This window comes from Somniosus microcephalus, chromosome 28 (genome assembly GCF_052327205.1).
Source record: "Somniosus microcephalus isolate GS21.2 chromosome 28, FLI_Smic_1.0, whole genome shotgun sequence".
NCBI classification, from domain to species: Eukaryota; Metazoa; Chordata; class Chondrichthyes; order Squaliformes; family Somniosidae; genus Somniosus; species Somniosus microcephalus.
Genome location: NC_141014.1, coordinates 48,441,496 through 48,468,788, shown reverse-complemented (window position 1 = coordinate 48,468,788; position 27,293 = coordinate 48,441,496). Strand labels below are relative to the sequence as shown.

The window sequence follows — 27,293 nt, the reverse complement described above, 5'->3', positions numbered from 1 at the left end:
TCGGACTGCCTCTGTTCAGAGGGAGGTGCAGAGCTGGTCTGTGGCGGATCAGTACTTTCATGCGCGGTACTGGGAGGGTCGCAACCTTGAGCACGGGGTTCTACCGGCACCAAGCTAGTTGGTGTCCGATCAGGATCCTGGAGAGGGGTACCCGATAGGTCCCAAGAGTTTTCTGGTGAAATGCCATCACCCGATGTCCCACTAGGTCCTGGTGGGCAGGGAGCCAGATCCCGTAATGATACGGTAGATTCTCGGCCGTCGGAATATCGTATGTTTGCATAGGTGGGGTTGGCATCGGTTAGTTCGACCTCGTCTACAAGAGGGTCATTTTTAGACGTCCGAACGTATCTTCGGAGTAATACAGGTCCAGGAGTAATTAGCCATGACGGGAGTGATGTCCCATGAGATGAGCGACGCTGGAATCCAAAGAACCGCTCATGAGGTGTAGTATTTGTGGCTGTAGAAAGCAGGGACCGTATAGAGTGCAATGCATCCGGAAGCACTGTTTCCCATTGCTGGTCTGGTAGGCCCCGAGATCTTAAAGCGAGACGTACGGAATTCCAGATGATACCGTTATACCTCTCTACCTGCCCATTTCCGATGGGATGGTATGGTGTTGTTTTGCTTGTAGCAATTCCCCGTTCTGAGAGGTAGTCCTTGAGTTCCCTTGACATAAAGGATGGACCCCGATCTGAGTGAATATAAGCCGGCATGCCACAGAGAGAAAATACCTGCTCAAGGCAGCAGATTACTGTGGACGCCAGCATATTGGAGCAGGGGAAGGCAAACGGAAAACGTGAATATTCGTCGATCATGGTGAGCAAATATGTGTTCCGAGTTGAAGAGGGCACTGGGCCCTTAAAATCGATGCTAAGTCATTGCATCGGTTGGGTTGCATGTATGAGTGTACCATCTGAGGGGCGGAAGAACTGAGGTTTTAATTCCGCACAAAGCCGGCATTCTGAGCATATTTTCTTTACATCTCCAGTGGAAAAAGGGAGATTCCGTGATCGTACGAAATGTAGCATGCGCGTAACGCCAGGATGACACAAACCATTGTGGACATCCATGAGAGTGGAGGATGACATAGTGGAGCAGAATGCCCGTGTGAGGGTGTCCGGGGCCACATTCTCCTTGCCAGGCCGATAGAGAATGGTATAACCAAAAGAGGCCAGTTCCATCCTCCAAAGTTGTATTTTATTATTCTTAATTTTGGTTCGTTTTCGATTATCGAGCATGAAGGCGACTGATCGTTGGTCCGTGATCAATGTAAAGTGCTGGCGAGCTAGAAAATGGTTCCACTTCCGTACTGCCTCTATGATGGCTGTGGCTTCTTTCTCAACCGGAGGATAATGTAGCTCGGCACCTTGTAAGGTCCTGGACATAAATGCTACAGGACGACCTTCCTGATTCAGAGTAGCCGAGATCGCCACCTCCGAGGCATCACATTCAACCACGAAAGGGAGATTCTCATCAATGGAGTAAAGAGCCGCTTTCTCCAACTGTTTTTTGAGAAGGTTAAAGGCTGCAACAGCCGCTGTTCCCAGTGGAAATGATCTAGCATGCAGCAAGGGTTGGATTTTGTCCGAAAAATGAGGAATCCATTTAGCGTAGGATTGATATGATTGTGGCAGAGACCACATCGGGACAGTAACACAATTCACTATGTATAGGCAATGTTATCGCTCCACGTTATGTACGGAACTTGGTTGGGTTATCGGAGCAGGGTCCCTTTAAGAGTCGTCGATTGTGTGTCGATGTCATAGCCCTGCGACGAGGCCGAGTCCCTCAGTCCATGCGGAGAGTTAATAAAGCTAACACGTGTTTTTCTTTGCTGCTATGAAAGTCTCGCACTCTATTTCCAGTGACTCCTACATGATTACTGATTTAGCTTCACTTTACCCAACACCAACAAACTCCCCGTAGGACACACTACTGCTTGATTCAGACTAGTGCTTTACTTAATCCCAGACATCAAGTATTGCCGTCGGTGGGGCTAGAAAAAGAAAGTAACCTGGGAAAGAAAGAGAATGATAAACAGAAATGATCCTGCCCAAATGGAAGTTTCTAAGATGGCCAACGCTGTACTGTGTACACATGTCACACAGCTTTGGCAATCTAGTGCGTGACTTGTGCCATCAGTCAAATGTAAAGACAGCTCAATAGCAGATCATTCCCCCACCTTTACAGGTAAAAGTCTGAAGCAAGACACCAGGCATGTACTCTCCCTTCTCCTGACTGAAGAGTCACTACTGTCAGCACTAATTCAACCCCCTTCACCATTTCTTTGTTTTAAACCACCACAGCTTAATGACTGTTTGCTGGCAGATGTTATAAAAAACCCTTTTCAGCAGGAACTGTTACCGAGAGCTCAGAAAACCATTAGAATCCTCTCCAGTGATGATTTGAAGATGTGGGCACCGCCATCCTGGGAGTGACTTCTGTATTTTGAACTTGGATCATATTACACAGCTGTGTATTGTGCAGTGGGATCTTAACCAGATCAGCTATTTAATTAAACAAAGACAAACCAGTTCAATGATGAATAACCTTTATTTCCATGTACTGTGACAGTTCGATGAGAAAACTGGGAAATAATGACAACCAAAGTATTCACCACTAGAAGTTGGTCACACTTCATTTCCAACCTGTATAGAACTAATGGTTCAAGAATCCAATTCAACTCAGGCTGTGCTTGTCAAACAGGTACTCTCCCATGCCATTCTCAGGGGCTCCCAGTCTCTTCAAGTTGGTGATGTGATCTCCAAGCTTCTTGACCATCTTCACTTGCTCAGCCAAGTAGTGGGTCTCCAGGAAGTCACACAACTGAAAGTGAAAAACAATCTACAATTAGCTCAGAGGAGACATCATCAAAGGCCTGCTGAGCTTCACCACCCATGGAGATGGTGCTTTATCCTCTAATGGATGGGGTAACTGGTACAAGTGCTGCAGAGAGATTGGGCATCAGATTCGATTTACTCCAGGAGTAATGCATTTAACAATTTAGAATTGGAAAGCGGAACCCCCTTCAGTTACATCTTAATCCTTTGGTGCCCCAATTTCAATCTGCTTTATGCAATGGCCTCATCTCAGCAAGATCATGATGTTGAAGTCTTTTGTGAAGCCTACTGGGCAGAGAGATATTTCTAAAGAGATGACACTGCCCCCATAGCCTTCAGCTCACAAAACAAGGCAAATATCAGCAGTGGCTCACTGGTACCACTGCCAGAGTCAGAAGGCCCTGGGTTGTCCCATTTCAGAGAATGGAGTGAAGGCCAACATTTTACAGCAGTACTGAGGGAGAGCTGCAATGTCAGAGGTATTGTCTTTGGGATAAAACAGTACGCAAGGTCTTGTCTGCCCACATGGTACTATTTCAAAGCAAAAAACTGGAATGTCAGTGTCCTGGCCAATATTTATCCTCAACCAACTTAATAATACAGACTATCTGGTGATTTCTCTCATATCTGCATGTGGGATCTTGGTGTGCAGATTGACTGCCATGTTGCCTACATTACAATAATGATACTTCAAGAAGCACTGAATTGGCTGTAAAGTGTTTTTGGACACCAAGGACAGGGAAGGCTCTTTAGATATGCAAGTCTTTCTTTAAAGAAGTCATTAGAACCTTACATGAGGGTCAGTGTTCCCAGTGGAGAGTTTGTGCAGATCCAGCAGACTCTGGTTGACATCCTTCTCCAGCTGCAGAGCTCTCAGCATCACCTCCAGACCATTGCTCCACTCATCCTGCTCTGGTTTCTGAGTGTTTGTTGGGTGGGTGGTGGGGGTCATAAGAGGAAAAAAAAAGTTAGTTATCTAGTCAGCAAATAGAGTAACATTGGAAGAAATTAATTAACAGACTTGAGCATTTCAGGAGTTAGTCAGATCACAACTCAATGTAACTCTTGATATTCTAATCCAGGAGACTCCCTCTCCAGATTTTAACCAGACTGTTCATCCCAAGAATGGTCTTGAAGGCGACGCGGGACGACCCGACGAGCAGCGCCAGCCCCGACCATCTGTCGAGGGCCAGCCGGGTCCTGTGACGACCCTGGCACTTGGCCACAAAATCCCGGAGTTCCCTGACGGAAATGAGGGGGGTCCCGGCGAGGGACGGGAGGTCACCCATCGCCTCATCGGCAACGGAATCCCAGTCATCCTCCGCCCCCACCACCGAGTCCCCATCCTCCTCCGGGGGGTCGCCATCGGCGGCCGTCCCGTCCGTCACGCAGTGCTCAGCGAACGGCTCGGCCGCGACGGCCGGCCCCGCCTCCGCCCGGATCCCACCCCCAGGATCGGTAGCGGAGGATTCCTCCCTGGGCTCCTCTAGGGGCGCCGGGCCAGAAGACGGCGGCAGTTCGGAGCCCCCCTCTGCCCGGGCGTCGGAACGACCGGAGAGATCGGAGAGTATGTAAAAACAAACTCCTCCAAGTCGCCCGGCGCCGGGGACACAGACAGAGGGCCTTCCTCTTCCGTGCCACCGGCCTCCGACCCAGCAGATGGGGTAATTTCAGTTAAACCCTCGACGATGTCGAGCAGCACCTGGGAAATGTCCGGGTCGCTTTGGGCGAGCTCATTTTCCGAGGACTCGCCCGACCCGGACCCCAGGTCGCCCAACCCGTAGAGGGGTAACGGCACTGAAAGGGGATCGACTTCGGCCGCGGGTTGTTCCGCGACCCCCCCCCACTGGCAGGGTCTCGTCCCCATCCCCGGAAGGCACGAGCCGGGCAGACACCTCTGCCTCAGCCTCCCTAGGGACAGGCGACGCCTGCCGTTCGCCCATGATGGTGACAGCGGTGGGGTGGGGCGCAGTACCCGCGGCAGGCGACGACTCCCCCTGACCGGAGGGACCTTCCTCCTCCCGGTCCTCCTCCTCATCTAGGGGGTCGTGCCTTCTTTTAAGTGCGAAGGGGCAGAGGGAGACCTCCATTTCTGCAGGGGCCTCCCCTGCTCCCTCCGGTGGAGCAGGCTCGTCGGGTCCCCCGGGCCCAAGCCCGGCCGCAGGTCTTAACACTCCCGCCTCAGCGGTCACGGCCACATGCTCGGGCACGAGGTCCCCCCACTGTCGCCCTCCGTGATCAATGCGGTAATGCTCTCGGGTGTCAGGGGCTCCATGTCATGGGGCACGCCCTCCATGGGGGGACCCGCCTTACGGTGTTTATTTTTCCCCCGCGCCTTCTTCCCGGCCGGACGCACTCCCTCCACCCCGCCGGAGGCCTCAATGACATCGACGACCGCGCCTCGTTAGTATTTGTTTGGGGCGGGGCGCAGCCAGACCCGGGGGGAGGAGTGGCGACGGCACCAGCTTCAGCCACGCCAGACGATCTGGCGGCCTTGGAGGCGGGGCAGTTCTTACAAATATGCCCCACCTCCTTGCAGGCGTGGCACCGCACACCGTCCGTCATCCAGAAGACGCGGTGAAGGGTCCCCTCGTGGAGGACGGAAAAAAAGCCCCGTCGGTATCCTCCTCCCGCGCCAGCTAAACAAACGCCTGGCGCCGGAAGGAGAAGACATGGCGAAGGCTGGCCTCCCGGAATCCGAGCGGGATCGGCGTGATCCCCGACCTCACCTCCCCAAGTCGGTGCAAGTGGGGGAGGAGGAGCTCACCAGAGATAAAGGGCGGGACGTTAGATAATACGACCCTCTGCGCGGTGGCCTCGAGAGGGTCCACCGGCAGGAAGGTCCCGCCCACGGTGAGCCCCTCGGTGACGGCCAGGGACACCGCCCGCTCTGACTCCAGGAAGAACACAGCCTTCCCATACATCTTCGAGGCGGCGAGGATGGCTGAAGGGCCGACAACACCAGCCACGGCCTTCACACACGCCTCGATCGTCATGTTGGGCTGGGTGTAGCTCTTCACCCCAAGCTTCTTCGTGATAAGTCGGAACGGTGACAGGGCAGCAGAAGGAGCGGGAGCAGCCGTGGCTTTGGCTGTCACCGCCGCATAGGTTCTTGCTGGCTCCGTCACCGCCGAAGATGTCGAAGCCATACTGGGGTGGTTTTTTAGGAGCCACACACACCCCAAGTCACAGGCCCTACGGTGTTAAATGGCCTCGGTAAAGGTTTAAGGTCTTCCACTGAGCAGAGGGAGTTTAAAGCTAATGGCCCGCCTCTCCCCTTGGTGGAATTGATCCTCTTTTTGTGAACCCATAAATTTAGACAAATAAAAACTAAATAAACTATAAAACTGTAAATAAAACAATAAAACTTCAAATAAACTTTAATAATCAAATTAAAATTTGGTTCTCCAGCCCAATTATGCACTCCAGTCCCCACGGCGCCCACCGATCACGAAAGTAATCGAGCGCGCCGGCGGACACCGCGTGCTCCAGCTCCAGGGCCACCCGGGCGCGAACATGGCCACGGAAGAGAGGGAGGCAATCCGGCCGGACGACCCCCTTGACCGCCCGCAGCCTGGACCAATTAATGGCTTTCTTGGCCAGGCCCAGGAGCAGACCCACGAGGAGGTCCTCCAGCCTGTCCGCTCCCCTTCGCACCGGGTGACCGTAGATCAAGAGCGTGGGACTGAAGTGCAACCAAAACTTGAGGAGCAGCCCCTTCAAACAATGGAAGAGGGGCTGCAACCTCTCACAATCGATATAAATATGAAATACGGACTCCTCCAGACCGCAGAACAAACATGCGGTCTGGGAGTCCGTGAACCCACTTAAATACCTATTGCACGGGACCGCCCTGTGCAACACCCTCCAGGCCAAGTCCCCAATAGAACAAGGGAGGACTCCCGCATAGAGAGCCCCCCATTGGGGACCTCCGCCTCCGTCGGAAGGTAAAACGGCACGCCATGGCGTGTCCGGACGGCAGGCGAAGATGGCAAAGTTGAAGGTGTGAAGGAGCAGCCCGTACAGGAAACCTCTCCGTGCGGAATGAAAAGGCACGGAGGGTATTTCCTCGAGACGGCTCAAGTTGTGAGGCGCCGGCACCCGAGGGGGGGGTCGGGGCTGGGCGCCGACAAGGAATTCCGTCCGAATGGGGGAAAGCTCAGAAGGGATTGCCCCACACGCTTGAGCCGCCTCGATACACCTCGTGGTGCCGGGGCGCACTTTCACCTTTATCGACTCGATGGCATCGGCCGCGAGCTGGACGTTGACCCAGGACATGCGCCTCACCAACTCCTCCGGCGCCATCCAGCCCGCTCCTCCGCCATCGAGCAGGTCCCCGACTCGAGTCACCTTGCCAGCCACAGCTCTGCGCTCCGCCAGCCACCCGAAACTGCGGACGTGGAGGTGCGGATTCCTGAACAGTGGCTCCCGAAGGACAGCCACCATTCCTGTCGGGGGAGAGCTGTGCCTGGAAGCGACCTGGTTCCAAACCCATAGCAGTTCCTGGTAAAAGACAGGCAGCTCTCGCAGGCTGGCACGCGTGCCACCCACTTTCACAAACAGGAGCTGCGTGTCATAATTGAGGCCGCGCAGCTGGCGGAAAAAATACGTCGCCAGCGCACACCATCTTGGAGGATTCTCAACGTACAGGTATCTCTGCAGCGTCTGAAGACGGAAAGTCGCAGCCTGGGTGTGAAGGCACACCAGCGCCTGACCGCCCTCCCTAAGCGGGAGAGACAGAACCGCGGCAGCGACCCAGTGCATCCTGTTGTTCCAGAAGAAATCGACGAGCTTCTTCTGTATCTTGGCGACAAACGCAGGGGGAGGGATCAGAGTAACCAACCGGTACCACAACATGGCGGCCACCAGTTGGTTTATGACCAACGCCCGACCCCTGTAGGACAACACTCGGAGCAATCCTGTCCAGCGTCCTAAGCGAGTGACGACTTTGGCCTCCAACTCGTGCCAGTTCGCCGGCCAGGCGTCCTCGGCCGGGCAGAGGTAGACTCCCAAGTAGAGGAGGTGCGTAGTGCTCCAGGCGAAGGGCCTGAACTCCTTCGGCAGGGAGTCCACCTGCCACTGACCCACCAGGAGTCCAGAACATTTCCCCCAGTTGATCCTGGCGGAGGATGCGTCCGAGTAAATCTGCTGGCATTCCCGCATCCTCCGCAAGTCAACGGGATCCGTGACCATGAGGAGCACGTCATCGGCGTAAGCCGAAAGGACCACCTCCACGCCCGGCCCTTGCAGAGCCAGTCCCGTCAACCTCTTCCACAAGAGGCGCAGGAAAGGCTCCACGCAAATGGCATATAACTGGCCGGACATGGGGCATCCCTGACGCACCCCCCTCCCGAAGCGAAGGGGCGCCGTCAAGGACCTGTTAACTTTAATCAGACACTCCGCGGCAGCGTACAGAAGTCGGATCCGGGCGACAAAATGCGTCCCGAACCCGAATGCGCGCAGAGTCCCGAAAAGATACTCGTGATCCACCCTGTCGAACGCCTTCTCCTGATCCAGGGAAAGGAAGGCGACCGACAGACCAGCCCTCTGGGAATGGTGGACCAGGTCCCAGACCAGATGGATGTTATCATGGATAGACCGGCCCGGGACCGTGTAGGACTGGTCGGGGTGGATCATGCGGGCCAGCACGGTGCCAAGGCGAGCAGACATGGCCCTGGCAAAAAATTTATAATCCGTGCTGAGGAGGGAGACCGGGCGCCAGTTCTTAAGAAGGCGGAGATCGCCCCTCTTAGGCAGCAGGACAATCACCGCCCTGCGCCAAGAGAGGGGCATCTCCCCGGTCGCCAAACTTTCCCCCAGGACCCGCGCGTAGTCGCCCCCCAGGACGTCCCAGAACGCCCTGTGGAACTCCACGGTCAGCCCGTCCAGCCCCGGGGACTTCCCCCTAGAGAGCTGGCGGAGGGCGCCGGTCAGCTCCTCCAGACACAGGAGCATCCAATTTTTCGGCGCCCTCCAGGCCGACCTTCAGCAGGTCCTCCCACAAAACTCTGTGCGCATCCTCGCTGGACGGATCCGGAGAGAACAGAGCCCCGTAATAGGCGCGGGTCTCCGCACGGATTCCCTTCAAAGTTCTGATTGGCTCTGGGAGTCATCTCCCCTCCTCCCTTTACTTGATTGGTGCTCAGAGAGGCTGCCACTTCTGATTGGGTATTGAGGAATGTCACTCATCATCTAGGCGGCCACACCCTGGATTATCCAGCCGTATAAATACTAGGAGTTTAGGAGGTTGGTTAAATCTCAGTTTCTTACTTCAACAAAGCTTAGATTTTTAAAATAAAACTAATAATTAGGATGGCTTCTCAAGTGTGTCAGAACTACCACAAGGACTGTGAGGATGCTGTCAACAAGCAGATCAACATGGAGCTCTATTCCTCCTATGTTTATCTCTCCATGGTGACTCTTGTATTTCTGACCACTTCATAGTGGAGTCTATGTAATGTTACTTTACTAAATTCTGTGCTGTATCTAGCCCACCCCTCAATCTATGCACAGTAAATTCATTTTTAAAGCTATAATTAATATAATGCAATTGATCATCTTGTGCATTAATTAAAAAACTGCCTCTCTGGTCCTTGCAGTAACTGAACCATATTCTGAGTATCTTAATGACTCTCTCTTTCCTGGGCTCTTGTGAGTGTGGTGTTGAAGTTTATATTTGGAATACACTCTGCATTCAAAGTGTGTAAATCAGAATTGTTATCCTCACTTCTAAATCACTCCATGGCCTTTCCCTACTTCACTTTTGCAATGAGGGGATGTAATCTTAAAATTAGAAGTAGCCCATTTAGGAGGGAAGTCAGGAGGTACTTTTTCACAAGGGTGGTGGAAATCTGGAACACTTTCTTTACCTGCTTTCTCCTCCCCCCACCTCCTAGCTGTGGATGCTGGGACAATTGGAGCTTTCAAGACAGATGGTTTTGTTGGGTAAGGGTCTCGAGGGGGATGGAGTAAAGCTACAGGTCAGCCATGATCAAATTGAATGGTGAAGTAGGCTTGAGTGGCTGAATGGCCTACTCCTGTTCCTAATATTCTTAATCTCCTAGTTTTAAGTATCAGTTTGTGCCCTTCTGTCTTTTCTCTAACTAACTCCCTTTGCTTTAATGGTGGTAAATCCTTCAGCCACTTTGACCCTACTCAGGGGAACTCTCCCTTAACTCCTCTGCTTTCCTACTTCTTGACCTTGACCAAGCACTTCAAATTCTGAAGGCTTATGAACCTTTATTCCTTGGTATCTGGTTCTCCTCTGAAATGCCTTGATTAGTGTTGAAGGTGCCAAATTAATGCTGCTTGTGGTAATTTTAGTTCCATGGGATGAATGTAGCCAGTAAGACTCAGACCAGTGTCTCCTCTTTGATGTACTACATGATCTGTGCACTGTGACTAGACTTTAATGGGTTTGCTTCTAATGCCCCTTGGCAATAGCTCTGGGCCAATAATTGTAAGTTACTATTTAATCTGCTCCCACCACCCTTTCAGGCAGTTCATGCACTTGAGTTTGCTCATGTTGCCTCTTTTTTTTGCCATTTCCATTGGCCAGTTTCCCTATTGCTAGGGGTCAGATTGTCCACTCTACCAGGTTAGTGAAGTAAGTAGGCCTGTGCTAATGTACAACAAGTTCAGTGAGACTTGAACCCTTTGAAAGAAAGCAAAATCCAGGTTGGCTTTATGTACAATAACAATGATAGGTCTGCTATGAGATACACAACGACTTTTCTGATCTCTCCATAGTCCTTCCACTTTGACCGGGATGATGTTGCCCTGCGTCACTTTGCTGAGTTCTTCAAGGAGCAGTCACACGAGGAACTGGAGCACGCGGAGAAACTGATGAAATTCCAGAATCGGCGTGGAGGCCGAATCATCTTGGCGGACATCAAGGTTTGGCTCAATAAACGAGTGACCTTCTGTCTGGAACCCCTCGGACTGATTGTTTCAAATACTTTCTAAAGCAATTGGTTCCAATTTATAACAGGCCAAGTGGGTCCATGACAGAGTTTATACTCCACGAACCAGTTCCCACCGTGTGTCATCTAACCCTATCTGCATATCCTTTTATACACCTCTCCCTAGTACATATCTAGCTTCCCCTTAAATACATCTGTTATTTGACTCCGGTAGTTGTGTTGGCTTAATGCAGTAGTTCTATTTTCTTCTAACACATTGATTCATGGTAAGAGTAGACATTTGCACCCCTAATTTCCTTCAATACTAGTTTGTTTAATCCATTGTACAGTGAACTGTCTGTATTTCCCTTTCCAGAAACCAGAGCAGGATGAGTGGAGCAATGGTCTGGAGGCGATGCAGAGAGCTCTGCAGCTGGAGAAGAATGTCAACCAGAGTCTGCTGGATCTGCACAAACTCTCCACTGAGAGGACTGACGCTCATGTAAGTTCTTGATGCTGTAATGTGGGCATTTGTTAAATTGGAGGTGGTGGAACCTTGAGCCTATTCAAAAGATCTCCATGCCCAATAGCTTTTGTGTTGGTGCTTCTTAGGTTTTTGATTGGTGGGAGCTTGGCCTACTGTGGACATTGACTAGTAAATGTGTCCCAGTGATTCTAGGATCTATGCCCCTATTGTGCAGGAAGTTTAATCTAATGATGCAGTAATTCCATTAATCTCAATTGCACCACTAGACTGTCCTGCAGTCCAAGAGGATTAAACACTCAGGGGAAAGCTAGGATGTTCCTTCAAATCTGCTGCTGGACATAACTAGTTTCCCTCTTTTTCCAGTTGTGTGACTTCCTGGAGACCCACTACTTGGATGAGCAAGTGAAGATGATCAAGAAGCTTGGCGATCACATCACCAACTTGAAGAGACTGGGAGCCGCTGAGAATGGCATGGGAGAGTACCTGTTTGACAAACACAGCCTGGCGGAAGAGTGACTGAAGTGACTGCAGGGATGAAGCCTATTGTGTTTAGTACTTGTATTTATAATTGTGTGCGAGACTCCTGTCCTGTAGGGAATGATGGCTTGTGACTTTGTACAAGAGCTGAGAGACCTGGGCTCTTAATGTGAAATGTCACTAACTGTAAATAAACTGTTCAATATTGGACTGGATTTTGACTCTTTGTAAATTTTAGTAGTTTTTGTTCCAGTTAGCATAACTTGGTGACATTTCCAGTATTACACTAGGCTGTGCAGCAGTGTTGTCATGGGATTCGGTCATAGAATGGTTATAGCACAGGAGGCCATTCGGCCCGTTGAGCCCGTACGGCTCTCTGCAGGACACATTTCAGCTCATCCCACTCCCCCACCCTTTCTTCCTGTAGTCCTGCAATTTTTTTCTTTCTGGTATTTTCTAGTTCCCTTTTGAAAGCCACGATTGAATCAGCCTCCACCACCCTCGGGTAGTGCATTCTAGATCCTAACCACTCCCTGCATAAAAATGTTTTTCCTCATGTTGCCTTTGGGCCTCCTGCCAATCACCTTCAATTGGTGGCCTCTGGTTCTTGAACCTTCTGCCAATGGGAACAGTCATATGAATTTTTTTTTTGCTGCTGTAATTTGACTATATTTAACTTGGATATTCAGACACAGGTTGAAAGATCTCCTTTCAATTGTAGGTATTTCTTGCAAATACTTCAATCTTGTGTTGCAAACGAAGGGCAATGATTCAGCATCCACAGTGCTCTGGGGTAGAGAATTCCAAAGATATCTTACTAGGAAAGTGTGAATACCCTATTGGGCTTTGTTCTGGGACCCCTCTCCTCCCCCACCATGGTTGACCGACCTGCCAACACTCATGGTCTTGGGTAAGGTATTGAAGGATGAGGAATCCATGTGGAACTGTATTCCCACAAAATATAATCCTTCTGGAAAGAGTAAATGTATTTCATTAAATGAACAAAGTACAACCCCCAAGTTAAATAGATACTTTTCCTGAAACTCTCTTTCCCCCCTCCCTGCCTGTTCCATCAATGTATAAACCCAATACCAGCAGCTCCTCCATAAATGTATTGATTGGTATTCAGGCCCATTGTGCAGTTCGCACCAAATAGCAATCATCCTTTCCAAATCCTACTGCATCTCCATTTGTGTCCTTCACCCCCAGGAATGGATTCAACCGTTGATGCTGAAGCTACAACACGCCAGTGTTTACAAGCTAATTTAGGAACTTAGCTGAGAACTGCAGCGGGTGCAATGAAATTGCCGTCTTCAGCCATTCCACGTTGATGTCTTTGCAGCTCTCGGGGGCATTTCTGGGGTATCTGAGTCCCCACATTTCACACGACGATGAGCCGCAATTCTACGAGTCGGGATGGGTTTGCGTGCTGACGGGTTTGATGGCTTCATGTTTCAGACAAAACAAAGTCTTCAGCTCACTCGATGTGAAAAACTTTACAGGCGCCCGTGTTTTAAGAATTACATCAAATTTACAGCACAGAAACAGGCCATTCGGCCCGACTGCTCCGTGCCAGGGTTTATGCTCCACACGAGTCTCCTCCCGCCCTTCTTCATCTAATCCGATCAGCATATTCTTCTATTCCTTTCTTACCAAACTTCCCCTTAAATGCATCTCTGCTCTTCGCCTCAACTACTCCTATGTGATAGCGAGTTCCACATTCTAACCACTGAAGAAGTTGCTCCTGAATCCCCTGTTAGATTTATTAGTGACTATCTTATATTTATGGCCCTGAGTTCTGGACTCCCCCACAAGCGAAAGCATTGCCTGCCTCCGTTCCGCGGCTATGTTCACGCCCGGGTGGCCCTGGAGATGGAGCACGCGGCACGCTCGAGGCCTTCCGAGACCGGTGGGCGCCACGGGGACTGGAGTGCATCATCACCCCGGCCGATGTCATTCTAATCTAAGTTGATAAGCCTTATTTGACGTTTTCCTTAAATTTGCAGATAAATTGTACAACCAAAAGGAGGGACAACTGATCCCTGGCCGATGTTACTTTAATTTAAGTTGATAAATTTATTTGACATTTTCTTAAGCTGCAGATAAATTGTGCAACCACAAAAGACCACAAGTGAAAGCATTTTCTTTCCATCTACCTTATCAAAACACCTTCATAATTTTAAAGACCTCTATTAGGTCACCCTTCAGCCTTCTTATTTCTAGAGAAAAGAGCCCCAGCCTGTTCAGTCATTCCTGATCGATATAACCTCTCAGTTCTGCTGTCATTCTTGTAAATCAAATGTGCACCTTCTCCAGTGCCTCGAAATCCTTTTTGTAATATTCTCCTTAGAGCAGAGAAGGCTAAGGGGAGATTTGACAGAGGTGTTTAAAATCATGAAGGGTTTCGATAGAGTAAATAAAGAGAAACTGTTTCCAATGGCTGAAGGGTCGATAACCAGAGGACACAGATTTAAGATGATTAGCAAAAGAACCAGAGGCGACAGGAGGAAAAACTTTGTTACACAAGGAGTGGTTAGGATTGGGAATGTGCTGCCTGATGGGGCGGTGGATACAGATTCAATAGTGGCCTTCAAAAGGGAATTGGATAAATACTTGAAGTAGAAAAAAGTTCCAGGTTCCTGGGGAAAGAGCGGAGGAGTGGGACTAACCGGATTGCTCTTTGAACGAGCCGGGACAGACTCGATGGGCCGAATGGCCTCCTTCTGTGCTGCACTATTCTATGATTCTATGGAGGCCAGAACCGTGCACCGTACTCCAAGTGTAGTCTAACCGAGGTTCTATACCAATTTAACATGTTGAACTCGGGTACGGTTCAGCTGCAAGCACTCCCCGCACTGAGGTCAGAATGGCACTAATGGTAACTGTTTGCATCTCACAAAATCTATGAGGTCGATGTTCACCCCGCTCCGTGCCGATACATTTCCTACAGTCTGACTACAAAGAAGTACAGCCCTGGTAGCAGCTCCCCGAGTGACGGGCTAGAAAATACACCCCTGTCTTTCTGTGAGAAATTCCTGTCTTTACATCCGAAGGGATTGTGTGATGGGGAGAAATATTTAATGGAAAGTCAAGCCTCATGGGTCCCGGTTCTACAGAATCTGAAAATGTGAATGAATAATACTCTGGTGTAGGTTCCATAACACACAAAGGTGTTTCCAATCAATTTATTCCATTTTTTGAATATTAATTCATGGGATGTGGGCGTCGCTGTCAACGGCCAGAATTTATTGCCCGGCGCGAGTCTCCCTGGAGAAGGTGGTGGTGAGCCGCCTTCTTGAACCGCTGCAGTCCGAGCGGTGAAGGTACTCCCACAATGCTGTTAGGGAGGGAGTTCCAGGATTTTGACCCAGCGATGACGAAGGAACAATTGTGGGAAAATACATCGATAGCGAAGGATGATTCTCAGCGCCTTGAGCTTTTCGAAAGCAGCAAATTGTCATTTAATTCAAATGAGAGCATCAAACAACGAGAGACTTTCCGATTTGAATAAGGTCAAGGACCCCAAAAGCAGTGACATCACCGAGACTGATCTCCCAAACCTGCCGGTTTTCCATAGCTCTGATTGGCTCTGGGTCTCACCCCCTCCTCCCCCACACCCCCTCTCCTTTGTTAATTGGTGCCTGGATTCAGGAAAGATTCCTGATTGGCTCTCAGCGATTGTCAATCATCATTGGTGATGTCATTCCTTGTTTGAATGCAGGCTGCCCCACTAGTATAAATACAAGAGCTTGGGTTAAAAAGAGTCAGTTCTTGAATTGTCTAGGTGATAGTGAGCAGTAATAGTAGAACAGATAATAGTGAAGATGGCCTCCCAAGTGTGTCAGAACTACCACAAGGACTGTGAGGATGCTGTCAACAAGCAGATCAACATGGAGCTCGATTCCTCCTATGTTTATCTCTCCATGGTGGGTCTTGTATTCCTTGTTGCTGTATTCTGAAAAGTTGGAAATTCTGCAGTTCCATGAACTGGTTTTAAACTATATTTCTCTTGACTTCCTTACCTGGGGAAGCAATCTTTGGGCAGTGAGTACTTCAGGGTGATCTTGTTGAGTTAATGGCTTGCTCCTTGTAGCAGCTGCACTCTGTTGACCAGGTTTAATATATGGAACTAGCTCAGCTGCTGCCTGAGTTTGTAACAGAAGAGCACAAACCTAGTCAAGTGACTGTTGGTGCTTGTTGACATGAAACAAAGTTCAGTTTCAGTGGGGTGACTGTAGTGAGTGACATGATGGCAGGTCCTCACTGGCTTTCTCTTTAACTGGAAGTGAAGTCCTGGGAATCCTGGTGTTGAAGTCTTGTTCACTGAGCCTAGATCTTTTGCACTACATTGTAGTGTAAAACTACTGGAATTGAGGAAGTTTCTCCTTCCATGCCCAATGTTAGTTTAGATTTGGAAAAATAAGCATTTATATAGTGCCTTTTGACTACCTCCCAAAGTGCTTTGTAGCCACCTGTTATGTGGGAAATGGAGCAGCCAATTTGTGCACAGTAAGCTCCCACAAACAATGAGAATGATCAGATCATCTGTTTTAGTGGTGTTGGTTGAGGGATAAATATTGTCCTGGGAAACTGGAGAGAACTCCCCTGTTCTCTGAAGTAGTGCCTTGAGATCTTTCACATCCACCTGAGGACAGACAGGGCCTCTGTTTAACATCTCATCTGAATGACAGGAAGTGGAGGAGGTGCTACTTACCCAGCAGTAGAGTTTAGTTTGACTGGACATGAAATATAATCCTCAACATTAGCTTATAGTTTTGTGTTTTTTGCTAGTTGAATCTTTCATCCTGGTTTTTTTATTGGGAGGAGAAGCTGTCCAACATGTTCAGATTAGTGAAGTGAATTGTATTTTGCTAGTTAACCAATGGCATCTTGAGGCTTAAGGGATATGGGGAGAAAGCAGGGACAGGGTACTGAATTTGGATGATCAGCCATGATCTCATTAAATGGCGGAACATGCTCGAGGGGCCGAATGGCCGACTACTGCTCCTATCTTTTTTTATATCTCTTTTTGCAAGATTAAGAACTCTCTAACTAGATAAACATAATAATCTTGCATTGTATTTGAAGATCTAGGTCTGATGAAGCTGTTTAAAATTCTCTCCACAGTCCTATTACTTTGACCGGGATGATGTTGCCCTGCGTCACTTTGCCGAGTTCCTCAAGGAGCAGTCACATGAGAAACACGAGGATGCTGAGAAATTGATGAAATTCCAGAATCGGCGTGGAGGCCGAATCATCTTGGAGGACATCAAGGTTGGATTCAATAAATGAGTGGCCTTCTGTTGGGATCCCCTTGTTTCCAATACTTTCTAAAGCAATTGGTTCCAATTTGATTCCATGGTTCTGGTGGCTTAATGCAGTAATTCTATATTCCTGTGACACATTGGTTCATGGTAACATGGAATTCTGGCTGCATTTCACCCCTGTTTTCCTTGTGCTGTCTTGTGTATTTTTGTTTAATTCATTGTAAGTGAACTGTGACTCTCCCCTTCAGAAACCAGAGCAGGATGAGTGGAGCAATGGTCTGGAGGCGATGCAGAGAGCTCTACAGATGGAGAAGAATGTCAACCAGAGTCTGCTGGATCTGCACAAACTCTCCACTGGGCACACCGACCCTCATGTAAGTTCTTAATGTGGGTTTTTGGGTGTGTTGGAGGTGGTGGAACCTTGCTGTCCTTGAGCCTATTCAATATTCCCCATGCCCAATCGTTTTGTGTTGGTGTTTCTCCTGGGTCCTTAAGTGGGTTGGGGAGAGGACTGGACAGTTGGCCTAATGTGGACATTGAGAATAAAGCTGTTGGTGTTCTTAGCATCTATTGTACAGGAATTACTGGTTCATTGGAGCAAATTTACATCATCTCAATTACACCACTTGACTATCCTCCAGTCCAAGAGGATTAAAATCCCAACTCTAGGGTGGGGGGAGTGGTTGGGGGGGAGATCATGTTCCTTGATATCTGCTACTGGCCATAACTAGTTTCACTTTGTTTCTTTCTTTCAGTTGTGTGACTTCCTGGAGACCCACTACTTGGATGAGCAAGTGAAGATGATCAAGAAGCTTGGAGATCACATCACCAACTTGAAGAGACTGGGAGCCCCTGAGAATGGCATGGGAGAGTACCTGTTTGACAAGCACAGCCTGGGGGAGAGTGACTGAAGCTTATTGTGTTCAGTACTTGTGTTTGTATAATTGTGGGGGAGACCCTGTCCTTCAGGGATGGGTTGTGTGACTTTGTACAAAGAGCTGTGAGACTGTCACTAACTATAAATAAACTGTTCAACATTGGACTGGATTTTGTGTCCTTGTAAATTTGAGTGGTTGCTTATTTTCTGATTAACATTTGGTTGTCTTCAGACAAGAGCTATGCTGGGCTGTGTTTACACCGAATGCGAGAGGTTGCAGCCCCTCTTTCATTATTTGAAGGTGCTGCTCAATTTTTGGCTGCACTTCAGTCCCACGCTCTTGATCTTCGGTCACCCGGTGCGGAGGGAGCAGGCAGATTGGAGCACCTCCTCGTAGGACTGTTCCTGGGCCTTCCCAAAAAGGCCATTAACTGGTCCAAGCAGCGGGCGGTCGAGGGAGTTCTTCGGCTCACCTGCCTTCCGCTCTCTTCTGTGGCCATGTTTGTGCCCGGTTTTCCCTGGAGATGGAGCACGCGGTGTCTGCCAGCGCGCTCGAGCCCTTCCATGACCGGTAGGGACTGGAGTGCATCATCACGCCCAACAACCAAATTTTAATTAAGTTTCATTTGATGTTTTAAGTTGCAGACAATTTGTTTAAACACCCAATCTAGTCTAGCGGCATTGTCCTAATTCAAATCGGAGTTCCAACTGGCCTTTATGCGATTCCTTTCTTGTAGAAAATTTGTGGGGGTGGGGGGGGGGGAAGAGATGAATACTCTCTTCATGGAGTCCCATTGGCCTAGAACCACACTGGACTAGGTTCCAACTGCCAAAGCTGCCACTTCTAAGCCTAATGGAGAGTTGGAGAATAGAGCAAGGTAACTACAGGATAACCAATTAGAGACTTGGTCACAGTGTTAGAGCTTTGAGTTTTGACCTACCTTGGGTGAAAATCCAAGGTTATTCTCAACATGCCTGTATCACATGAACACGTGTCAGTCCACTAGTCCCACTTTTCCTTATTTCATCTTTAATTCAACAGTATTCCACCTTTGATGCACTTTCTTAGCCTGTTCTTTGCTGTTGATCCCACAGTGTTTTGATCCTAGCGGGAGCACGAGGTATCCACGGAATCCCAGCACTGTCCTTCCCTCGCCAGATTTAGGGAAATGCCAGTAACTCTCATCGCAATGATTTACTGGACTTCCTGTTCCACCAGAGAAGATTCAACAGTCTCCTCGCCTCTTTGCATTTGTACTTACCTCCTGGACAGTCAAACATCGAGAGATTAATCACTGAAACAAGTCTATACCAGATAGTCTCTTCTCACAAGTGGGACAATATCTACACAACCAGCACTAAACACAGTGGTTGCCAGCAACTGGGTCCAGACAGCAGGGGGTCGTTCGGCCCGACTGCCTGTCTCTTGTTCGTGCCCGGGTGGCCCTGGAGATGGAGCACGTAGTGTCCCCGGCACGCTTGAGGCCTCCCGCGACCAGTGGGCGCCGCGGGGACTGGAGTGCATCGTCACCCCCCGGCAACCAAATTTCAATTTAATTTAAGTTTCACTTATTGTTTTGAGTTTAGTTACAGTCTGTTTGTTTATGGGTTGCTCAAAAAGAGTACACCCAGTGATTGCCTCTCTTCCTGCAATCCCCCCAATCCCGTCAGCTTAACTCAAACATCCTTTCCCCGGCGGATAGACCAGACTTACCCCAGTACATGTCAAATACATGGAATGTACTCGTGCAAAAGGTAATATTTAAAACATTACAAAAACACACATACGCAGTTAACCATCATTTAAAGCTGGCATAAATCTAATAATGGGGGTGAGGCGGACCTACAAATACAAAGGGATCGGGATAGGTGGGTGGAAAATGGCATATAATGTGGGAAAATACAAAAGAATGAGACTAGGGAAAAGAAAGACTTGAATTTCTATAGCGCCTTTCACGACCACCGGATGTCTCAAAGCACTTGACAGCCCATGAAGTACTTTTTGAAGTGTAGTCACTGTTGCAATGTAGGAAGCATAGCAGCCAATTTGCACACAGCAAGCTCCCACAAACAACAATGTGATAATGACTGGATCATCTGTTTTTGTTATGTTGGTTGAGGGATTAATATTAAAAGAAAGCACAATTTACACTTCATCTAGAGCCATCCTTTGTTTCTTAACCTGTCCCATTACCATCTCCCTTTGCCTTGAATATCTCTCAATGTCTCTTAATCTCTCCTGCCGTCCATCCTATCACAGACCGTCCCTTTTGTTCTTTCCTCCCCTCCCCCCTTTCCCAGCCTCTTCACTTGCTTAAGAATCTGTTCCATTTCCGGCTTTTTTCCAGTTCTGACGAAAGGTCATCGACCTGAAACGTTGACTCTGTTTCTCTCTTCACAGACGCTGCCTGACCTGCCGAGTGTCTCCGGCATTTTCTGTTTTTATTTGAGGGATAAATAGGACAACCCAGCCTATCCAATCTTCCCTCATAGCTAAAATTCTTCAGCCCAGGCAACATCCTCGTAAATCTCCTCTGTACCCTCTCTAGTGCAATCACATCCTTCCTGTAATGTGGTGACCAGGACTGCACGCAGTACTCTAGCTGCGGCCTAACCAGTGTTTTATACATTTCAAGCATAACCTCCCTGCTCTTATATTCTATGCCTCGGCTAATAAAGCAAGTATCCCGTATGCCTTCTTAACCACCTTATCTACCTGTCCAGCTAACTTCAGAGATCTGTGGACATGCACTCCAAGGTCCCTCTGATCTTCTGCACTTCTCAGTGTCCTACCATTTAACCCTTGCCTTGTTAGCCCTCCACAAATGCATGACCTCACACTTCTCCAGATTGAATTCCATTTGCCACTGTTCTGCCCACCTGACCAGTCCATTGATATCTTCCTGCAGTCTTCAGCTTTCTTCATTATCAACCACACAGCCAATTTTTGTATCATCTGCAAACTTCTTAATCATACTTCCTACATTCAAGTCTAAATCATTGATATATACCACAAAAAGCAAAGGACCCATTACTGAGCCCTGCGGAGCCCCACTGGAAACAGCCTTCCAGTCACGAAAACACCCTTCGACCATTACCCTTTGTTTCCTGCCTCTGAGCCAATTTTGGATCCAACTTGCCCCTTTGCCTTGGATCTCATGGGCTTTTACTTTTGTGACCAGTCTGCCTTGCAGGACCTTATCAAAAGCCTTACTAAAATCCATATAGACTACAACAAACGCACTACTCTCATCGACCCTCCTTGTTACCTCCTCAAACAATTCAATGAAGTTAGTCAGACATGACCTTCCCTTAACATATCCATGCTGACTGTCCCTGATTAATCTGTGTCTTTCTAAATGAAGATTTATCCGGTCGCTCAGAAATGTTTCCAATAATTTTCCCAACACCGAGGTTAAGCTGACTGACCTGTAATTATTCAGTCTATCCCATTCTCCATTTTTAAACTTCTTCTTCTTCTTCTTCGGCAGTCCCTCCGAACCGAGGATGACTTGCTTCCACATTAAAAACGAGTTCTCAGGTGACTGATGAGTCCAATGCGGGACCTACAGTCTCTGTCACAGGTGGGGCAGACGGTGGTTGAAGGGGCGGGTGGGTGGGGTGCTTGGGTTGACGTGCGCTCCTTGCGCTGCCTGTGCTTGGCTTCCACTTGTTCCCGGCGAAGAGACTCGATGTGTTCGGCGCCTTCCCGGATTCTTCGACTCCACTTTGTGCGGTCTTGGGCCAGGGATTCCCAGGTGTCGGTGGGGATGTGACACTTTTTCGAGGAGGCTTTGAGGGTGTCCTTGAAGCCTTTCCTCTGCCCACCTGGGGCTCTCTTGCCGTGCCAGAGCTCCGAGTAGAGCGCTTGTTTTGGGAGTCTCGTATCGGGCATGCGGACAATGTGACCAGTCCATCGGAGCTCATCGAGCGTGGTCAAAGCTTCGATGCTGGGGATGTTGGCCTGAGCGAGATCATTGACGTTGGTGCGCCTCTCCTGCCAATGGATTTGCAGGATCTTGCAGAGGCAGCGTTGGTGGTACCTCTCCCGTGCTTTGAGGTGACTGCTGTACATGGTCCCTTTTCAAACATCGGTACCACGTTAGCAGCCCTCCAGTCCTCTGCCAGAGAAAAGTGGAAAATGATGGTCAGAGCCTCTGCTATTTCCTCTCTTACTTCTGAGCGCTTGTGTTTGTCACATTCATCACACGCTCTTTCAATTCTCCTGACCCGCTTTGCAGACTCACTGATCTGGTTGGATGTTGCCTCAAACCCGCAGATACCTGAAAATGACCAACCCACTGAACCACGCAGAACTATTAAAAAGACACTGACTCGCAAACAACGGAGGATTCAATTAACCCGGGCAAGGTGGCCCTCAACTGGTCCAGGCAGAGTGCGGTCGATGGGGGGGGTGTTCGCTCCAGCTGCCCGCCTCCCTTCCGCGGCTACAACCAATGCCTGGGTGTCCCTGAAGAGGGAGCACGCGGTGTCTGACGGTTCCCTTTGAGGCTTTCCATAACCGGTGGGCACCAGAGGGACTGGAGTGCAGAGTGGATCCAGGGAACTCAATTATAATTTTAAAGGTTTTTATGTTGGTTTTGTCATAATTTGGAACTTATTGTTTGTGCCCCTTTAAAAAGGGGCCACTTATGGTTTAAGTGTTTCTGATTGATGATTTAATTGTGCCAATCGATTAGCCTAAAGATAAGCCTGTGATTCCAGATATTCAAACTGTGTTTGAGAAAAGTCAGGGCGATTGGGATCCTTCTTTTTTTTCTATAAATTTAAATTCCCCAGCTGCTGTGGGAATTTAAACCCAGGTCTTTCAGATCATTAGTTCAAGGCCTCTGGATGACTAGTTCAGTAACTTAACCACTAGGCTACCATCCCCTGCCCTTGGGGTCCTTATTGCCTTGTCAGCCAATGACACTCATTTTTCAAAGTTCTGATCCTCTTTTTTTTTGAACCCTTAAATTTAGACAATAAAAACTGTAAATAAACTATAAAACTGTAAATAAACCAATAAAAACTCCAAATAAACCTTAATAATCAAATTAAAATTTGGTTCTCCAGCCCAATTATGCACTCCAGTCGCCGCGGCGCCCACCGGTCACGAAAGTGATCGAGCGCGCCGGCGGACACCGCGTGCTCCAGCTCCAGGGCCACCCGGGCGCGAACATGGCCACGGAAGAGAGGGAGGCAATCCGGCCGGACGACCCCCTTTCAAAGTTCTGATTGGCTCTGGGAGTCATCTCCCCTCCTCCCTTTACTTGATTGGTGCTCTGAGAGAGGCTGCCACTTCTGATTGGGTATTGAGGAATGTCACTCATCATCTAGGCGGCCACGCCCTGGATTATCCAGCGGTATAAATAGTAGGAGTTTGGGGGGTTGGTTAAATTCCAGCTTCTTACTTCAACAAAGTTTAGATTTAGCAAAAAATAATAATTAGGATGGCTTCTCAAGTGTGTCAGAACTACCACAAGGACTGTGAGGATGCTGTCAACAAGCAGATCAACATGGAGTTCTATTCCTCCTATGTTTATCTCTCCATGGTGAGTCTTGTATTTCTGATCACTTCACAATGGAGACTATGTAATGTTACTTTACTAAATTCTGTGCTGTGTCTAGCCCACCCCTCAATCTATGCACAGTAAATTCATTTTTTAAAGCTAAAATATAATGCAATTTATCATTTTGTGTGTCCATTAACAAACTGCCTCTCTGGTCCTTGCAGTAACTGAACCATATTCTGAGTATCTTAATGACTCTCTTTCCTGGGCTCTTGAGTGTGTTGTTGAAGTTTATATTTGGATGCAGAGTGTATTCCAATGTGTGGAAATCAGAATTGTTATCCTCACTTCTAAATCACTCCATGGCCTTTCCCTACTTTGCTTTTGCAATAAGGGGATGTAATCTTAAAATTAGAAATAGCCCTTTTTAGGAGGGAAGTCAGGAGGCACTTTTTCACAAGGGTGGTGGAGATGTGGAACACTTTTTTTCTTTACCTGCTTTTCCCCCCAGCTGTGGATGCTGGGACAATTGGAGCTTTCAAGACAGATGCTTTTCTTGGGTAAGTGCCTCAAGGGGGATGGAGTAAAGCTACAGGTCAGCCATGATCAAATTGAATGGTGGAGCAGGCTCGAGTGGCTGAATGGCCAACTCCTGTTCCTAATATTAACCTTAGTTTTAACTCAGTTTGTGCCCTTCTGTCTTTTCGCTAACTCCCTTTGCCGTACTGGTGGTAAATCCGTTAGCCACTTTGACCCTACTCGGGAACTCTCCCTTAACTCTGCTTTCCTACTTCTTGACCTTGACCAAGCACTTCAAATTCTGAAGGTTTATGAACCTTTATTCCTTGGTATGTGGTTCTCCTCTGAAATGCCTTGATTAGTGTTGAAGGTGCCAAATTAATGCTGCTTGTGGTAATTTTAGTTCCATGGGATGAATGTAGCCAGTAAGACTCAGACCAGTTTCTCCTCTTTGATGTACTACATGAACTGTGCACTGTGACTAGACTCTACTTTAATGGGTTTGTTTCTAGTGCCCCTTGGCAATAGATCTGGGCCAATATTTGCAAGTTACTATTTAATCTGCTCCCACCATCCTTTCAGGCAGTGCATGCACTTGAGTTTCCTCCTGTAGCCTCTGGTTCTTTTGCCATTTCCATTGGCCAGTTTCCCTATTGCTAGGGGTCAGATTGTCCACTTGCTACCAGGTTAGTGAAGTAAGTAGGCCTGTGCTAGTTTCCATGTACCACAAGTTCAGTGAGAATTGAACCCTTTGAATTAAAGCAAAATCCAGGTTGGCTTTATGTACAATACCCATGATAGATCTGCCATGGGATACCCAACGACTTTTCTGATCTCTCCATAGTCCTTCTACTTTGACCGGGATGATGTTGCCCTGCGTCACTTTGCCGAGTTCTTCAAGGAGCAGTCGCACGAGGAACGGGAGCACGCTGAGAAACTGATGAAATTCCAGAATCGGCGTGGAGGCCGAATCATCTTGGAGGACATCAAGGTTTGGCTCGATGAACAAGTGACCTTCTGTCTGGGACCCGTAGACTGATTGTTTCAAATACTTTCTAAAGCCATTGGTTCCAATTTATAACAAACAGGCCATTTGGCCAAGTGGGTCTATGACCGAGTTTATACTGCACGAGCCACCCCCCACTGTGCTTCATCTAGCCCTATCTGCATATCCTTCTATACACCTCTCCCTAGTACTTATCTAGCTTCCCCTTAACTACATCTGTTATTTGACTCCAGTAGTTGTGTTGGCTTAATGCTGTAGTTCTATTTTCTTCTAACACATTGGTTCATGGTAACATTAGATATTTGCACCCCTAATTTCCTTCAATACTTGTTTGTTTGTTTATTCCATTGTACAGTGAATTGTCTGAATTTCCCTTTCCAGAAACCAGAGCAGGATGAGTGGAGCAATGGTCTGGAGGCGATGCAGAGAGCTCTGCAGCTGGAGAAGAATGTCAACCAGAGTCTGCTGGATCTGCACAAACTCGCCACTGTTAGGACTGACCCTCATGTAAGTTCTTGAAGCTGTAATGTGGGCATTTGTTAAGTTGGAGGTGGTGGTACTGTGAGCCTATTCAAAAGATCTTCACGCCCAATAGCTTTGTGTTGCTGCCTTTTAGGTTTTTGAGTGGTGGGAGGTTGGCCTACTGTGGACATTGACTAGTGAATGTGCCCCAGTGATTTTAGGATCTATGCCCCTATTCTGCAGGAAGTTTAATCTAATGATGCAGTAATTCCATTAATCTCAATTGCACCACAACACTATCCTGCAGTCCAAGTGGATTGAACTCTTTCGGGAAGCTAGGATGTTCCTTGAAATCTGCTGCTGGACATAACTAGTTTCCCTCTTTTTCCAGTTGTGTGACTTCCTGGAGACCCACTACTTGGATGAGCAAGTGAAGATGATCAAGAAGCTTGGAGATCACATCACCAACTTGAAGAGACTGGGAGCCCCTGAGAATGGCATGGGGGAGTACCTGTTTGACAAGCACACCCTGGGGGAAGAGTGACTAAACTGACTGCAGGGATGAAGCCTATTGTGTTTAGTACTTGTATTTGTAATTGTGTGCCAGACGCCTGTCCTGTAGGGAATGATGGTTTGTGACTTTGTGCAAGAGCTGAGAGACCTGGGCTCTTAATGTGAAATGTCACTAACTGCAAATAAACTGTTCTATATTTGACTGGATTTTGTCTCCTTGTAAATTTTAGTGGTTTTTGTTCCAGTTAACATAACTTGGTTACATTTCCAGTATTACACTGGGCTGTGCAGCAGTGTTGTCATGGGATTTGGTCATAGAATGGTTACAGCACAAGAGGCCATTTGGCCTGTCGAGCCCATGCTGGCTCTCTGCAGGAGCACTTTGGCTAGTACTATACCCTACCCTTTCTGTGGAGCCCTGCCATTTTATCCTTCAGGTACTTGTCTAGTTCCCTTTTTGGAAACAGAGATTGAGTCTGCCACCTTCACCCTCTCAGGCAGTGCATTCCACATCCTAACCACTCGCTGCGTTCAGTTTTTCCTCATGTTGTCTTTGGGCCCCCTGCCAATCACCTTAAATCTGTGTCCTCTGGTTCTCGACCCTTCCACCAACGGGAACAGTTATATTTTTTGCCGGGGTAATTTTAATCTATTTAACTTTGATATTCTATGTATTTCTTGGAAATTTGCCAATCTTGTGTTGCAAACAAACTGCAATGCTGTAATACAACAGCTTAATGTACAAAGGTGTGTTCAGCCAAATGAGCTAATGGGACCAGGGACCCCTGAAGCTAGGTAAGAAGTAGGTTTTAGAGTCTTAAAGGAGGCAGAGAGGTTTAGGGAGGGCATTCCAAAGCTTGGGTTCTAGGCAGTTAAATAGAAGTACTTGTTGGCATGGTGATGAATATTCCCCCTGCCCTTGAGAGCTTGGAGAGTTATAATTTAGCCACTACAATGAAATACAAGTTATAATAAACACAAGGATGATTTGCTGTGACTGTGTTCTGTCATTTCAGTCCAATGAAGAGAAAGCTCTGGTTTAGCATTCTCTAAGAATTATATTTTCCCTGGGGAAGAGCAGTTTGTATTCAGTAAACTGCTACAGATCCCCATCAGTCATTAGTGGGGGTAACTCCGTTAACAAACTTGCCACTACTGCTATAGCCTTTCTGGGTAGAGAAACAAATAACTGCTGCACAGACCAGCAATGTTGGAGCTCACTGAACTCATAAGGGGATTACAATTGATGAGGTGGTGGTGGAGGAGAATCAACAATTGCCATATCAGCTTTGTAAAGTCTGTGGGTTGTACTGTTAATAACGACACAGACTTCAGGAGTAACAAACAAACAGGTCTTTACTATTCGAAGGTCAGGGCAAATCTGCCCCAGCAATCCTGCCACAACACTTATATACTGGTGTGGTCACTGTC

At 48.2% G+C, this 27,293-nt stretch overlaps 4 protein-coding genes across 4 annotated transcripts; 3 read left to right on the top strand and 1 right to left on the bottom strand.

Moving 5' to 3' along the window:
- Positions 1–2,551: 2,551 nt before the first annotated feature.
- Positions 2,552–3,855, bottom strand: LOC147099812 (ferritin heavy chain, oocyte isoform-like). The gene is made up of 2 exons (XM_085969392.1): positions 3,634–3,855; positions 2,552–2,826 (listed from the first exon to the last, which is right to left on the bottom strand). Exons 1-2 carry the CDS (start codon positions 3,790–3,792, stop codon positions 2,680–2,682), a joined length of 306 nt encoding a protein of 101 aa, XP_085825518.1. The 5' UTR covers positions 3,793–3,855; the 3' UTR covers positions 2,552–2,679.
- A 5,228-nt stretch (positions 3,856–9,083) lies between these two features.
- On the top strand, positions 9,084–11,920 carry LOC147099811 (ferritin heavy chain, oocyte isoform-like). The gene is made up of 4 exons (XM_085969134.1): positions 9,084–9,254; positions 10,590–10,736; positions 11,118–11,243; positions 11,592–11,920. Exons 1-4 carry the CDS (start codon positions 9,153–9,155, stop codon positions 11,742–11,744), a joined length of 528 nt encoding a protein of 175 aa, XP_085825260.1. The 5' UTR covers positions 9,084–9,152; the 3' UTR covers positions 11,745–11,920.
- Positions 11,921–15,460: 3,540 nt separating this feature from the next.
- Positions 15,461–18,019, top strand: LOC147099810 (ferritin heavy chain, oocyte isoform-like). The gene is made up of 4 exons (XM_085969391.1): positions 15,461–15,631; positions 16,833–16,979; positions 17,221–17,346; positions 17,728–18,019. The coding sequence occupies exons 1-4, from the start codon at positions 15,530–15,532 to the stop codon at positions 17,881–17,883; spliced, it is 531 nt and encodes a 176-aa protein (XP_085825517.1). The 5' UTR covers positions 15,461–15,529; the 3' UTR covers positions 17,884–18,019.
- A 5,189-nt stretch (positions 18,020–23,208) lies between these two features.
- On the top strand, positions 23,209–26,562 carry LOC147099809 (ferritin heavy chain B-like). Its single transcript, XM_085969144.1, has 4 exons — positions 23,209–23,404; positions 24,726–24,872; positions 25,269–25,394; positions 25,741–26,562. The coding sequence occupies exons 1-4, from the start codon at positions 23,303–23,305 to the stop codon at positions 25,891–25,893; spliced, it is 528 nt and encodes a 175-aa protein (XP_085825270.1). The 5' UTR covers positions 23,209–23,302; the 3' UTR covers positions 25,894–26,562.
- Positions 26,563–27,293: the final 731 nt, after the last annotated feature.